This window comes from Mercurialis annua, linkage group LG6, assembly GCF_937616625.2.
Source record: "Mercurialis annua linkage group LG6, ddMerAnnu1.2, whole genome shotgun sequence".
NCBI lineage: Eukaryota > Viridiplantae > Streptophyta > Magnoliopsida > Malpighiales > Euphorbiaceae > Mercurialis > Mercurialis annua.
In genome coordinates, this window is record NC_065575.1 from 37107078 (window position 1) to 37120831 (window position 13754).

General features: G+C 24.1%; 1 protein-coding gene across 2 annotated transcripts; it reads right to left on the minus strand.

The window, feature by feature from the left end:
* Positions 1 to 939: 939 nt before the first annotated feature.
* Positions 940 to 4005, minus strand: LOC126653571 (uncharacterized). Of its 2 annotated transcripts, none has more exons than XM_050347490.2 (5): positions 3706 to 4005; positions 3450 to 3623; positions 3033 to 3361; positions 1733 to 2839; positions 940 to 1641 (listed from the first exon to the last, which is right to left on the minus strand). In XM_050347490.2, the coding sequence occupies exons 1-5, from the start codon at positions 3863 to 3865 to the stop codon at positions 1270 to 1272; spliced, it is 2142 nt and encodes a 713-aa protein (XP_050203447.1). In that variant the 5' UTR covers positions 3866 to 4005; the 3' UTR covers positions 940 to 1269. The 2 variants fall into 2 exon arrangements, with proteins under 2 accessions (XP_050203447.1, XP_050203449.1); XM_050347492.2 differs by having other exon boundaries at positions 3102 to 3361; positions 3706 to 4003.
* Between the last annotated feature and the right edge of the window lie 9749 nt (positions 4006 to 13754).

A 13754-nucleotide genomic window follows, 5' to 3' on the forward strand; every position in this document is an offset into this window, starting at 1 on the left:
ACTTTTGAACTATTAAAAATATTAATTTGAATAAATCAGATTAATTTTAAATTTATAACAATTTATAAAAAAAATTATTTTAAATTGACATTTGATTTACATTAAATATTTTAATTTTTGTTCAAAATTAAATAATTAATTTTTACATATATTTTTATTAATATTGTAAAGAAAAACTAAAAAAGATTGAAAACTAGGTAAATAAATGTTGTATTTTTATATTAATAAATAAGCCATTAAAATAAATTAATATTTATATATGTTTCTATTAGTATTTTTCTATGTGTACTAAGTTTGGTAGCTTTTTTCCTCAAACAAATAAAAGCCAAGCAGCTTTATGCTTTTCAATATTAAACTGAAGTTCAACACGCCTTCAGGATAATGAAGTCTTTGAGCGAGCAAGAAAAAATCGTGACCGTTGAACAAGTTTCAAATATTCACTGTTGATGCATAAAAACTTATTAGTAAAATTATGGACAAAGTAACACGGGATGTTGTCACAATATTACAGTAGTATATAGAAAATAGGGGGAAATGATTGTGTGTAACGGAGACACATTAAGAAAATAGAACATGAGGATAAAATAGGAAGGAAAATGATAAAAGGTAGACATGAAAACTTTTTCAGAAAATTGAGAGATTTTTGCTAAAAATAAAAAGCTGGGTTACTAACATAAACATTTGAGATTTTGGGTGATTTGGTGTAATTTTCTCATTTTTTAATGCTGGAAGACCTACCATTAAGGAAGGTTATAATACCACTCCTCTCTCCATATCCTTTGGATGAGTCGTTTAGTAACTAAAAAATCCTTATATGATTTTGTCACCTTGGAAAATTTTATTTTCTAATTGGAATTGTTAAATAACGTATAATAATCATTCTATTTTGTCAAAGATAATATTACAATTTATTTTCTTTATACGATAAAAGATAAGAAATAAAAACGAAAGAAAACGAGCTATACTACATACAAGCTTTTTGTTCATAACTACACATAAAAGCTATAGACTTAACTATTTAACATATTCAATACAATAACTATGGAAACCGGATTCATCTTGGTTCCAAATTTCAACAAATTAGAATAAAAAGGAACATCATATCAAGCATATATTTCAGCTTGAAGTAACCACCAAAAGATTCTTAATCGACACATCGGTTATTGTGTCAATTCATACGAGAGCTTTAATTGACATAAGAAACCAAACTGCTAATGCTGTTTTCACTGTTTGGTTACTTCTCTTATGTCATCATAGAGTTTCTTTCTACTAGTTCCAAGTAGGAACATGTAGGAATCCGTCAAAAGAGACGGAGGCACCACAGCCGTTGGGAATTGGGCTTTCCGCGGCGCTAATTGGATGCTGCTGTGAGTTAACAACATCTTTTAATTCGAAGAACACAAACAGCTCTTCCAGCTGTTGGTCATCAAGTATGGAATTCTCCACCACAAGAGTTGTAGAATTCCCCGCATCAGAATCTGCCGATGGACCCTGGTTATCCCCAAAGGTTGGAGTATCGGTTTTCTCCTGATGCATTTGCATGCCATAGCCGCTACTATAAGGGCTTTCGTAACTGTGAGTAGGCTGCTGCAGGTCAGAGTTCAGGCTCGCCATTATCTCTTCCCATTGTCGAGGGTCAACCTGCAAAACAAAATCACAGCTAAGCATAGATTCTGATTTTGCTTATCAAGCAATTCATGAATGACTGGCAGACCAAGTTGCAATTTCTTACTGCGGAAAAATCATTGTACTCTATATCAGACGCTATCGGCACAGACTGATTAGCTTCAAGGTCTGATATGTCTGTATTTCGGCATTGACTTTGTACTTCTTCATAGTTATTTTTTCCAGCATTAGAAGCCTCCAAAGGACCTAGATAATCTTCAAGGACGGGCATATCCATCTTAAATCGACTCTGAACTTCTTGAAAAGTAGTTTCCTCTTCTTTAGAAGCCATTGAGGGGTTCTCATTATCTTCTAGAAATGAGATATCAGTCTTCTTATATCGATTTTGTGTATTAAAATCGGAAGATATTTCAGTCAACGGACTCCAATTACCTTCTACAGAAGCTGATATATCCATGTTCCTAATAGGATTTTGAATCTCAAAATCCAGAGTACCATCACAACTTGTCTTATCTTTATTATAAAGATAGTTAGTACTGATATCAATAGGATTTTGCTTTCCAAAATCAAAATCCTCTTCGAGATAATGTGTTTCATCTTTGTTATGTGGTGAAACAGCCGTTATCTCACATGAAGTTTTATTTTCATCACAAAAAGCCTTTTGACAACTCGGTTTACCTTTCTTATACGATAGCATGTCTGCCATCTTAAATGCACTAATAGTTTTCAGATTGAAAACCGTTGAGCAGCTCCTTTCACTGCTATTACTGGCTGAGGCAGTAGACAACAGATTAGAATTTGGATTCCTCAAGCTTGAATCCATTAAGTTGGATGCTTCACCTTGCTTAGAATTTGAGGCGGAAGTCATCTTATATAGATACTGATTATCCAAATCAGATGTTTTTGGATAATTTGATTCACCATTCGCATAAGTTGAAATAGCAATCATCTTATTAGAATATGGGTTTTCTAAATCGGAAGCCACATGGTTGCTTTCTTTACCTTCACCATTGGCTGAATTAGCTGTCATATCCTTTAAATTCTTATTTTCAAAAGCAGACACCGAAGCTGAAGCTGAATTACAGATTGACGATTCACCTTTTCTTGCATTCTTAGGTTTTTTCATGCTACCCGTTTCAGCTTTCATCGACTTCTTACTTCCTGCTTTCTTCTTTTTTGGTTTTCTCTTTAATTTGTAGATAACATAATTACCCTGCACAAGCACACAACAAGATTTACCTTACATAATAAATCCATTCCAAAATACCGAAACTACAAAACCAAATCTCAACAAATGTCATACTTCTTATAATCACAAACTACAAAACCAAATTTTAGCAATCCCTAAGTATAATAAGCAATAAGATGATAACTCTAATGGATGTTTATGAAAATAGCATACCAACCTTAATCAGAAAAATGAAAGAGAAGAGAAAAAAGAGTAACCCCTTCCAGTAGAAATTCTCGACAATTACCATAATGGGTCTGTCGAGTTGAGCAGTGTACGCATATTCAGTCATGATCATTTCGGTAGCATCAGGATTATGGTACACCAACGATCTCTTTGTGCCAATCACCTCCTCGGAATCTCCAATCGTGATTTCCCTAGGATCGCCGGTGCTTTTCCAGAATCCACCATCTCTTACTTTCCTCTTCCGGAGTTTACTATTTTCATAGTACTCACAGGGAGAAACAAAATACCTTTCCTTATTGCTAAAATTACTACTAAATTGACCTATATTTGTATAAAACAGAAATTAAATTAAACGGAGAATTAAAAAACAAACAAACAAACAAAAGTACAGTAATTAGTAAGTACTCACCAAATAGGTCATAAGGATTATAATCAGAGATATTGATTTCTTTGATGTCGGAGTCAGTGATCCGATCACCGAGAATTTTAGGCTTTAAATAATGGATGAGGAGTTCTTCATCCGTCGGGTGGAATCTCCATCCAACCGGCAGATTTTCGATGATCAAATGCGGATCTGCCATGCCTATTTCAATAAAAAAAAAACATAAAATCAGAGAGTGATGAAGAAGATCATAGTTAAAAAAAACTATAAAAAATGAACTCACCGGAGGAGAAGGAGCTGTTCATTCCTCTTACTAAAATAGGAGTCGAAGAGAGTAGCGAATAAGGAACGTAATACAGGAAATTAGCAGAAAACCAGAGGAAAAAGTGAAGAAGAGGAATCAGAGTGAGTGAAGAAGATGAAATATTTAGTTTTCTTACCATGGAAGTAGAATAAAAAAGAAAATGAAAAGACTCGTTTTGCTTTATAATTATTATAAGTGGAGTATGTCACTACTTCTTCAAGAAGTAGTAGCGACCTCACTTCCTCGTAATTGCATGGTTTTCAAACCGAGATCGGTCATGAACCGGCAAATACAGAGTTGAAAGTTAAAGGTTCAACCTTTATCGGATCATAACAAAATTCTAATATCCCTCTAATAATTGTGTATTTTATTATTTTCATGCAATTTAAAAGATAAATTAAATTTTAAAAACTAATTTTTTTTTTAATTTTCTAAATAATTCTCTTTTTTGAAATAATGGTAATAAATAATGAACTTTAAATAATAATAATAATATAAAAAAATTAATTTCAAAAATTATGATTTATTAAAACAAACAAAACAACTACTCCATTATCGGAAAGGGAGAGTGTTTGTGGGAGAAATTAAATTCTAGTCTTAACAGTTTCTTATCTAGCGCTTGCACCATTTGAGTGGCAGTTTATTGGTAAATAGTCAAGTAGTTAAAAATGACAATAAATAATGGACTTTAAATAATAGAATTTAAATAAAAATAATAGTATAAAAAATAAATTTTAAAAATATTTATTAATTTAGATAAGTATTTGAAATAAAAAAAATGAATAATTATGTTGGGACGTTTGGAGTATATTTTAATTATAGATTAAACAATGTAAACTTGAGATAATATTAATATTTTAAAAATAAAAAGCATTAATACCTTTTAAATCAAAGATTAATTCTAAATAAAAGTAATATAAAAAAATTAATTTGATAAAAAAATATAAAAATTAATTTTGAATATTGTAATTTATTAAAATAGACAAGTATTTGAAACCAAAAAAATGAATAGTAATATTGGGACGTTTAGAGTATAATTTAATTATAAATTAAACAATGTAAATTTGAAATAATATTAATATTTTAAAACATAAAAAGAATTAATACCTTTTAAATTTAATAAATTAAAATCAAGTTATTCCGATTGATAAGTGTAGAACCGATCACTGGATGAATATTTTTAATTAATTTATATATAAATTTCAAAGTTTATAATACTATCTCAATTTGATAAAAAATCGTATTTCTATTAATACTTTTCAATCTTTCATCTAAGTGTTTTATTTTCTTTTCTGATTATTTTAGGTTTAAACTTACTGTTTTTTTTTCAACCACAAAAATTAATAATATTTTTATTTTATTTTAGATTATGCTATATTATATTAGAAGTTAAATTTATATATTTTAAAAAATAAATTTTACTAACTATAAAGTTAGAGTACAATTTCAACTTAAAAAATATGGGACAATTCAATTAATCAGAAAAAATTGGTAGAATTACAACTAAAAATAAATTTAGAATACTATTATAAAAAAATAAAAAAAAAGTAAAAATTATAAACACACATAAAAAAATATTATTTTTTTACAATTTGACCAACAATGCACTTATTGTATTGACAACTGATGGAATAGAAAAGACAATTTTCGAAGGAACAATGTAAATATCAAATATCTTGATAAATATTTTGACATTATGCTAAATAGTAATTGTCATCACCAATGAGATATAATTTAAATGATATAAGCGCTAGACTGCAAACTACTATCTTCTGGATTTGATTTCTCCCACCGACGTTTTAGATTTCTCAATTATCAAACAAAAAAATAAATTATCATTAGATTATTTGAATAGCGTGTCCATAAAATATTATATTATTTCTTAAGTAATTTGCAGGGTTTTAATTCATCATCTCTTTGCTAATGACCTCCTAACTCAATTGGGTAAAAATGAAGTAAAAGACCAAAAGATCTTGATTTAAACCCCCCATGATGGTATGATGATAAAAATTTATTAAATTTTATGGAAGAATGTGTTAGAGAAAACTACAAGCGTTAAAAACGACGGTTGCGATATCGTTCCACTACGATGATGAGTTTCATAAAGCGATGCATTCAACATAAATGGCATGAATGATATAAAAAGTTTGCACATATTTATAACCACTAATATATATCAAATCTACTATCTACTATATATATATAAAGTAGGACGTTTTTTCCCATGGTTTGAGAAGTTGACACTTGGCACATTTCTATTGGTTCTCATATTTGTTTTTCTCTAATTTTACTAATATTATATTAATTGATGATTGATGATTTGTCAATCTTATTTATGCACCAATTAATTTTTACTACTATGAAACTAAAATAAATTCAGGAAAATTATGAACAAAAACGTCCACCATTAAATGCAAAATTTGGAAAAGGAAATAGAAGAAAATTAGGGAAATTATGAACAAAAAACGTCTTTTCCTTGAATGCATAAACAAAGAATTATGAGAATACTATTGATTTAATGACATTGATTCTTATTTTTTTTCTTCTTTGATAGTCTTATATAAATGTTTTTATACTATAATCTTATATAATTACTTTTGAATATATATGACATTTGTTTTTGATATAGGTGTTATAATATATTTTAGTAATTATGAATTATTGGTTTCTTAATATGTAGTAATATTTTTAAATAATTAGGTTATTCAAACACTGAAAATGGAATTTCGTTTGAAATTATACTAATGTTATATTTATAGAAATAGTAATCAATTTTAAATATTTGACAAACTAAAATTGACTGACACTTTTATTAATTCTCACATTACAACAAATTTTTTCATTTTTACTTTTTAATTAATTTTTTAATTTAACATCTAACATTGTTTTATTAGCTATATATATTAATTACTAACTTTTGAATAATTAACCAAAAAATTGTCTGTACAATTTGACAATTGGTATTATTTTTATCTTTTGATATTCTTCTTTTACCAGTTTCTTTTATGGACTTGGCAATTTCACCAAACAATTATTTCTTAATTATTTTATTATAAATGCAATATTTATGATTCTCCTTTTCTATTACTTTCTTCCGTTTTATTCATGATTTTTCTTCTATATATACACATCTTTTTTATTTTCATTAACAAATTTAAAAATTAAATTTTTTCTTATTCGTCAACCATTAGATTTACAAGACATTTTTTCTATTTTCACTATTCTTCATAGAAGAAATAGGCAATATTTTACTGTATTCTATAATATATTTTGTTTTCTTACAACTAACTATTTTTTGTTATTTGTATGATCTTTCTATCATTAGTGTTCAAGGAATTCAATTACGGCAATGGTTGTGGTTACGAGTTTTTCTATGAACACCTCCATTTTACGAGGTAAATGAACATTTTATTAATATTGACAAAAGTTAGACAAATAACACTATGAATTAAAATTATGGTCACACTACATTTTTAACATATGCAATCAAAGATGAAAGCAATAATATTTTCCTAATTTGTTTTTGCGATGGTTAGTATCATTTTTTGAAATATTTGTATGAAATGGGATGTAACATTTTATTTTTTCCTGCTTCAAAATTAATTGCAGGATATCATTTCTTACGTTCTTGAACATTTAGGTAAACAATTCTGATTATTCTTGCATAATAGTAAGTTTTTAATTTTATTTTTAGTGCTTAGTGGTTAATTTGTGCTATAGCAATGACTATTGTTTTGCGTTTTTTTATGAACACCTCCTTTTTACGAGGTAAATGAGCATTTTATTTTTAGTGTTAAAAGTTAAGACAAACGACACTATGGATTAAAAATATGGTCACGTAACATATTTAATATATGCAATCAAAGGTTAAGACAATAATATATTTGCAATTTGTTTTTGCAACAGTATGTATCATTTTTTGTATTATTCTTATGAAATGGGATGTAGCAAAATATTCTTTCTCAAGTTCTTGAAAATTTGGATAAACAATTCTGATTTTTCTTGCATGATAAGTTGTTAATCTTATTTTTAATGTTTAGTGGTTCTGATAATATTTATATCATAGTAATTGCTATTTATTTACATTTCTTAAATTAAATGTGGCCATTTAATGACCAAATTACCTTTTTATTATTCATATCTATATTATCATTTTTAGACTTTTCATTATTAATATTATATTTTAAGCTATGATTATATGGTAATAATTGGTATTAAATATTAGTTAAAAACTACTTTCCATATATAATTTTCTTGTATCTTAATTTATTGTTGTAACGTTACTTTTAAAATTCACAGATATAAAAAATATCAATGGCTTTGACTTTTCATTTCTTTTAATCTATAGTTACTGTTCATTCATTGTTTGTTTTCATTATATACATATATTAATTAAATTGCTAACTAATATGAATATATTACGTTTTAAAATTAAATTTGTATTTTAAAATTATGATAATATCACAATTGTTATAGAGGGAAAAAAATAAAATTCTTATGTTATAGGACTGTTTTTCTTTTTTGATGAATAATTGTTTTATTAAGAAGCCATAAACAGACAGGTCGTTGCCAATCTGTAGATAATTTAGCGATGGTCTCGCTACGGTAAGCCATCGTTAAATTGTCTAAGATGAGAAGCAAAAATACTCCGATCAATCTCCAAATGACAATGATGATGAAATTGTTGCAAAACATTGAACATTAGAAAAAGGAATGAGAAAAATCATGAAAAAATGTATTAATTAAAGTTTTATGATAATATTTCATATTGTTTTTCCTTGTGTTTAAGATTTTTTTTCCTTTTTCTTAAAAATCATTTTTTATTCTATTATATTAATTTAATGTCCCTCAATTATTAATTGCCATCTTCTAAAATAAAAATTTAAATTTAAATTCTTGATATATGTTATTCTATATATTAATATTATTCAACCAAAATTATATTATTAACCATTTAAATACTTATTAATAAAATAAATTTATGTTTAAATTGATAAAATGTAATGGTTTCAAATTAGTAATTTTTGTTCATAATATATATACTTTTAATTATTGATAAAAATATATTTAAACATTTCATCATAAATATAAATTAAAAAGTGACAATACCATATTGAAGGTTGATGCAAATAAAGACAAGTTTGTTAAAATCTTCTAAAACTATATTCACAATTATTTTCAATCATTATGTAATAAGAAAATATGATAAATATTTAATTAATCTTAAAACATGCACAACAATTATTACTCTAACTATCAAAGATGAAAATATTTTATGGAATAAAAAAATATTTTATAAATTAAGGAAAAATGTTCAAAGATTAATAAAATAAAACATTTTCCTCATAATTTCATGAACAAATATCAAATATCAAATATCAAAATGCTAAATATAGAAATATAAATAGATAGTTATAATTATTAATAAAAATTTATAAACTAATAGCATTTAAAAATTAAGTATAAATCGTGCAATTGTTTATATAGATTTAATTTAAAATTTGTCATTTTAATAATAAAAAGAATTCATATGATATAATATTATTTTAAAAATAAAAATATATGTCTTTTTATTATTGAAAAAGTCATTGGTGAAAGATATATGAACAATAAGAAGCTAATAGTATGTTATGATTGTAGATTTTTAAAATTCAAGGTAATTTTTTTATTTAATTTCATAATTATTCTTTATTTATCACTGTATCTAAATAAAAATAAAATAAAAAAGCAAACAAATGCGTTACAATGCAAAATTAAAGCCAATGATAAAATTAAATAAATATCGTGCAAGGCACGGGTTAAAGCTAGTATATATATATATAAAGCAGGATGTTTTTTCCCATGTTTTGATACGTTGACATTTGGCACATTCCAATTGGTCTTAAAAATATGTTACTTTAATTGCTTTAATCATTATTCTCACAATTTAATACATTGATTGATTTGTTAACCTTCATCATAAATTGGTAACTTGATATGAAGATAAGAATATTGCTAATAATAGACTAATCATTTATTTGATAAATTTTATTTGCATTCTCAAAAAAAAAAATCTACCAATTATTATAAGATTTTAATTTTTTTAATTTTTGTATCATATAATAAATATTTATATAAAAATACACTTCCTAAAAAAGGCATACTTAATTGAAATTTAACTTTTCACATGCAATCTACTACTATCTACTTTTAATACATATAAAATATTATATTTGATAATATTTTTTTCAATTTTCTGAACTTTTTAAAAGTAGGAATGAACTATGTATTAATTTATAAATAAAAAATTATACAAATAAAAAAATAAACATACTAATTGCATATTTTTAAAATTAAATAAAAAATTAAGCTATTCCATAAAAAATTAGCATCTATTATTTTAATGTTATTGATTCTTATTCTTTTATAATTTGAAAATTTATAGCTATGATTATATGACTATAAATGGTAAGCCACCAATAGAAAAACTTCTTAGCCTTTCTATTTAAAATTTTATTTAATTCATATTTTAATAGTATATCAATAAATTGAAATAGTTAAATTAAATGATTTAAAAAAACATTTTATGTTTTCCATTTACAGCTTTTTATCTAAATAATAAAAAACCATTAAAACTATGATTATGACTACACATCTTAATAAAGAAATTGAAACAATTAAATTAAATATTTTATTATTTGATATTATTCATTAGACAATTCATATCTCAAGAATATTTTAATCATCTTTTTTTTGAATTTTATAATATTATATTAATTGATTTATAAAGTTTATTTGTAATGCTAATTTAATATGGAAACAATTAATTACTAATATTTTTTTATGGAAACAGTTAACTCTTCACATTTTTTCTTGTAAAGTTTCATTATATTTCTGTTTAATTAGTATGATAAAATTAATAAATTTAATGCACTTTAATTAGGTAGCATTCCTTTTTAAAATTGTTACTATAAGTTATTAACATTTTTTTTCTTAAAACTTCTATAACGTTTTTTTCAACACTTTTATAGAAAATTTATTGAAATTAACGTTTTTCTAATTAATACTATTTAATATGGTATGATTAGTGAATTTAATGCTCCTTTTTTAAATTCTTATTCTCTGCTCTTATATATAATGACCAACTCTTCACCCTTTTTTCTACTAAGGTTAGTCATTTGGTTGCTCTTTCTTTTCATATTGTGGTTATATCATTTGTTTTTAGATCGTTTGTAATATATTTTGCATATTTGTTCATAAGATTGTTATTCTTTGTCTTATGTTTTATTTGCTCTTTTGTCCGATTGAAATTGACAAAGTTATTGTGAATTTAGCAATATAGTTCTACAATAATATAAAAAAAAATATGGATATGTTATTTATTCAATTCATATTTTAGAAGATCTTTTCTCTTCTAAATTTACCAAATGTAATGATTTAGTTAATATTATTCGTTAATATATTATTTTTTCAGTGTTTTACATTTAGCACTTTCTTCTTTAAAATTAGTATTTTCTCCTTTGAAATTTAAATATTTGTCATTTTTGCCATTAGATGACATTGAAAAGGTTAATGATTTATTTGCTTTTAATTTAATTATATTATGGTTTATTATTATATGATACGTGTGGTTATTTATTCATTTAATTATCTATTGTAATATATATATATTGCATTTTAATTTTTTTTAAATATCTAAAACCGTAATATCATAATCTAATAAAAATATCAAAATTAAAAACAACCAATAACCAATATCTCAATTGTTTATTGACAATTCCAGTAGATATAAAGCATGCAAGAGCAATATAGCCACATTGTTTTATTCTTATATTTTTAATATAAATATATTTACTAATCTTTGTTTAAAAAAAATTAATTGATAATATTAATTATATCTTTTTTCATATTTTACTGAATAGAATTTTTTTTCATGTTTCTTTGTTTGTAAAAACAATTATTTGGCTTTTCTTTCCTAATTAATCATTTTTTCACTGAAATTGTATTATTCAAAATGCTAAATTTAAAAATATATTTAATAATGTCTATTAATCATCTTATTAAATGCATAAATTTCTTCACTATTTAATACCATTTATATTTGGAATAATTACCATTTACTAATTACAATTTTAAAAGATGTTAACATTTAAAAATTAACATTTAAAATAATCACCATTTGCTAAAATATGAACATTTAAAATGCTAATTTAAAGTATAAATGGTAATTATTTTGAAAGTTACTTTTGAACAAATTTGATATATTTTCTGTTGACATTGTTTTATTATTTTATAAATGATTCATGATATTTTATTTATGTAAATTATTTCTATAAATGTTATTATTTTGAATATTAACAGAAATAAAATAATATTGATGGCCAATAATTATCATCATTATTTTTATTTATTTTATATGTGTTGGTTCATTTTTAAAAAAACATTATGAATTTAATTTGAATGAAATATGTACCCCTAAAAATAATAATCATCTCCATTGGCATATTTGCTTTATCGTTATTTTTGGAGTCAAGTAAAATATACTTTTAGGCATGTGAAGAGATTTTTAAAAATTTGTTTATCTTTCATATTATTTAACTTACTAATTTCCTTAGCTAATTAACCCCCTGAGTTTCAACGTTACAATGCTAATATATTAATAATATTAAAGTTAAAACTATCAATGTATCATCAATTAATGTTAATCTCCGTTAAAAAATTAATTCTAATATATAAAAAATATATTAACATTTCATTTCACTCTCACATTACTATTATTTATATTTTTTAAAATTATGCAATTGTAAAATCTTAATTAACTTTAGTCAGTTACAATAGATTATTTATTAAGACAATTAAATTAAATTTATTAAAAATAAATGTTTAATTTTTTATCTCACCATAATATATATAAATAGACTACATTATTTTTTCTTCTTCTAATTATCAAACCTTCCAGTCTATTATCACTTCTTTATGTTTAATTTTAACCTTTTGATAGGTCTAATTATGTTGAAAGTAACTTATTTTGCCAAATAACATATTAAAATAATTATTAATAAAAATGTAGATATAATTATATATACTTTATTTCTAAGTAATATATAGCTAGAGGACTATATTCATTTATCCATTAAGTAATTAAAAATTGACGGTTTAAATATATATTATGTTTTGTTCTATTTTAATTAATTTAGTAGCTAATAAAAGAAGAAGAAATGTACAATATATAAATTTTAATTACAATGGATAATTTAATATTATAATTGAAACCATGTTTTTTCTTTAGTTTATTATGAAATTAATTTAGCATGAAAGATATGAAATGACGAGTCGTTTTGTGTAAATAAAAAAATTTGAAATTTGAAATAGAAAAGATAGAATTGTATAAATTTGAGATGAATTTTTTTAAAAAAAAAATAAGAAGCAAACCGACACTTTTAATTAAAATAAATTTATAAATTTTATTTATTGAAAACAATTCAACAACTACTGATACTTAATTAAAAGAATATTTATTAAAATGCATAACTAATTCCTATAACTATAGCTAAAATAAAATATTAATTACCAACGACTATAACTCAAATTGTATTAGCATTGCACAACAAACTGCTAGATCGTAAATCTAAAAATCTCCCACATATGTTTTACCATATCCAATTATCAAAAAAAATACTATTAATTAGTTTTTAAATAAAAAATGTGCAACGCACAGGCCTAAAGCTAGTATATATATAAAGCATGACGTTTTCTCCCATGGTTTGACACTTGGCATACTCTCATTCATTTTGAAGAAAAAAAACATTAATTTAACTACTTTAATGATTATTCTCATAATTTTCTCACATTATTTCACTCTCTAATTAATTTTCATTCTTTTCTCTTTTAATAATTACAAGAATATTAAAAATTAAATAGATAATATTAGATAATTATTGTACTAACCTTATTTGTACTAACCTTTTTTATATGAATTTTTACTTTTTATTCTCATATTACTTTATCCTAATTGATGTTACTAATAATAGATTTAAATAACTTTGAAT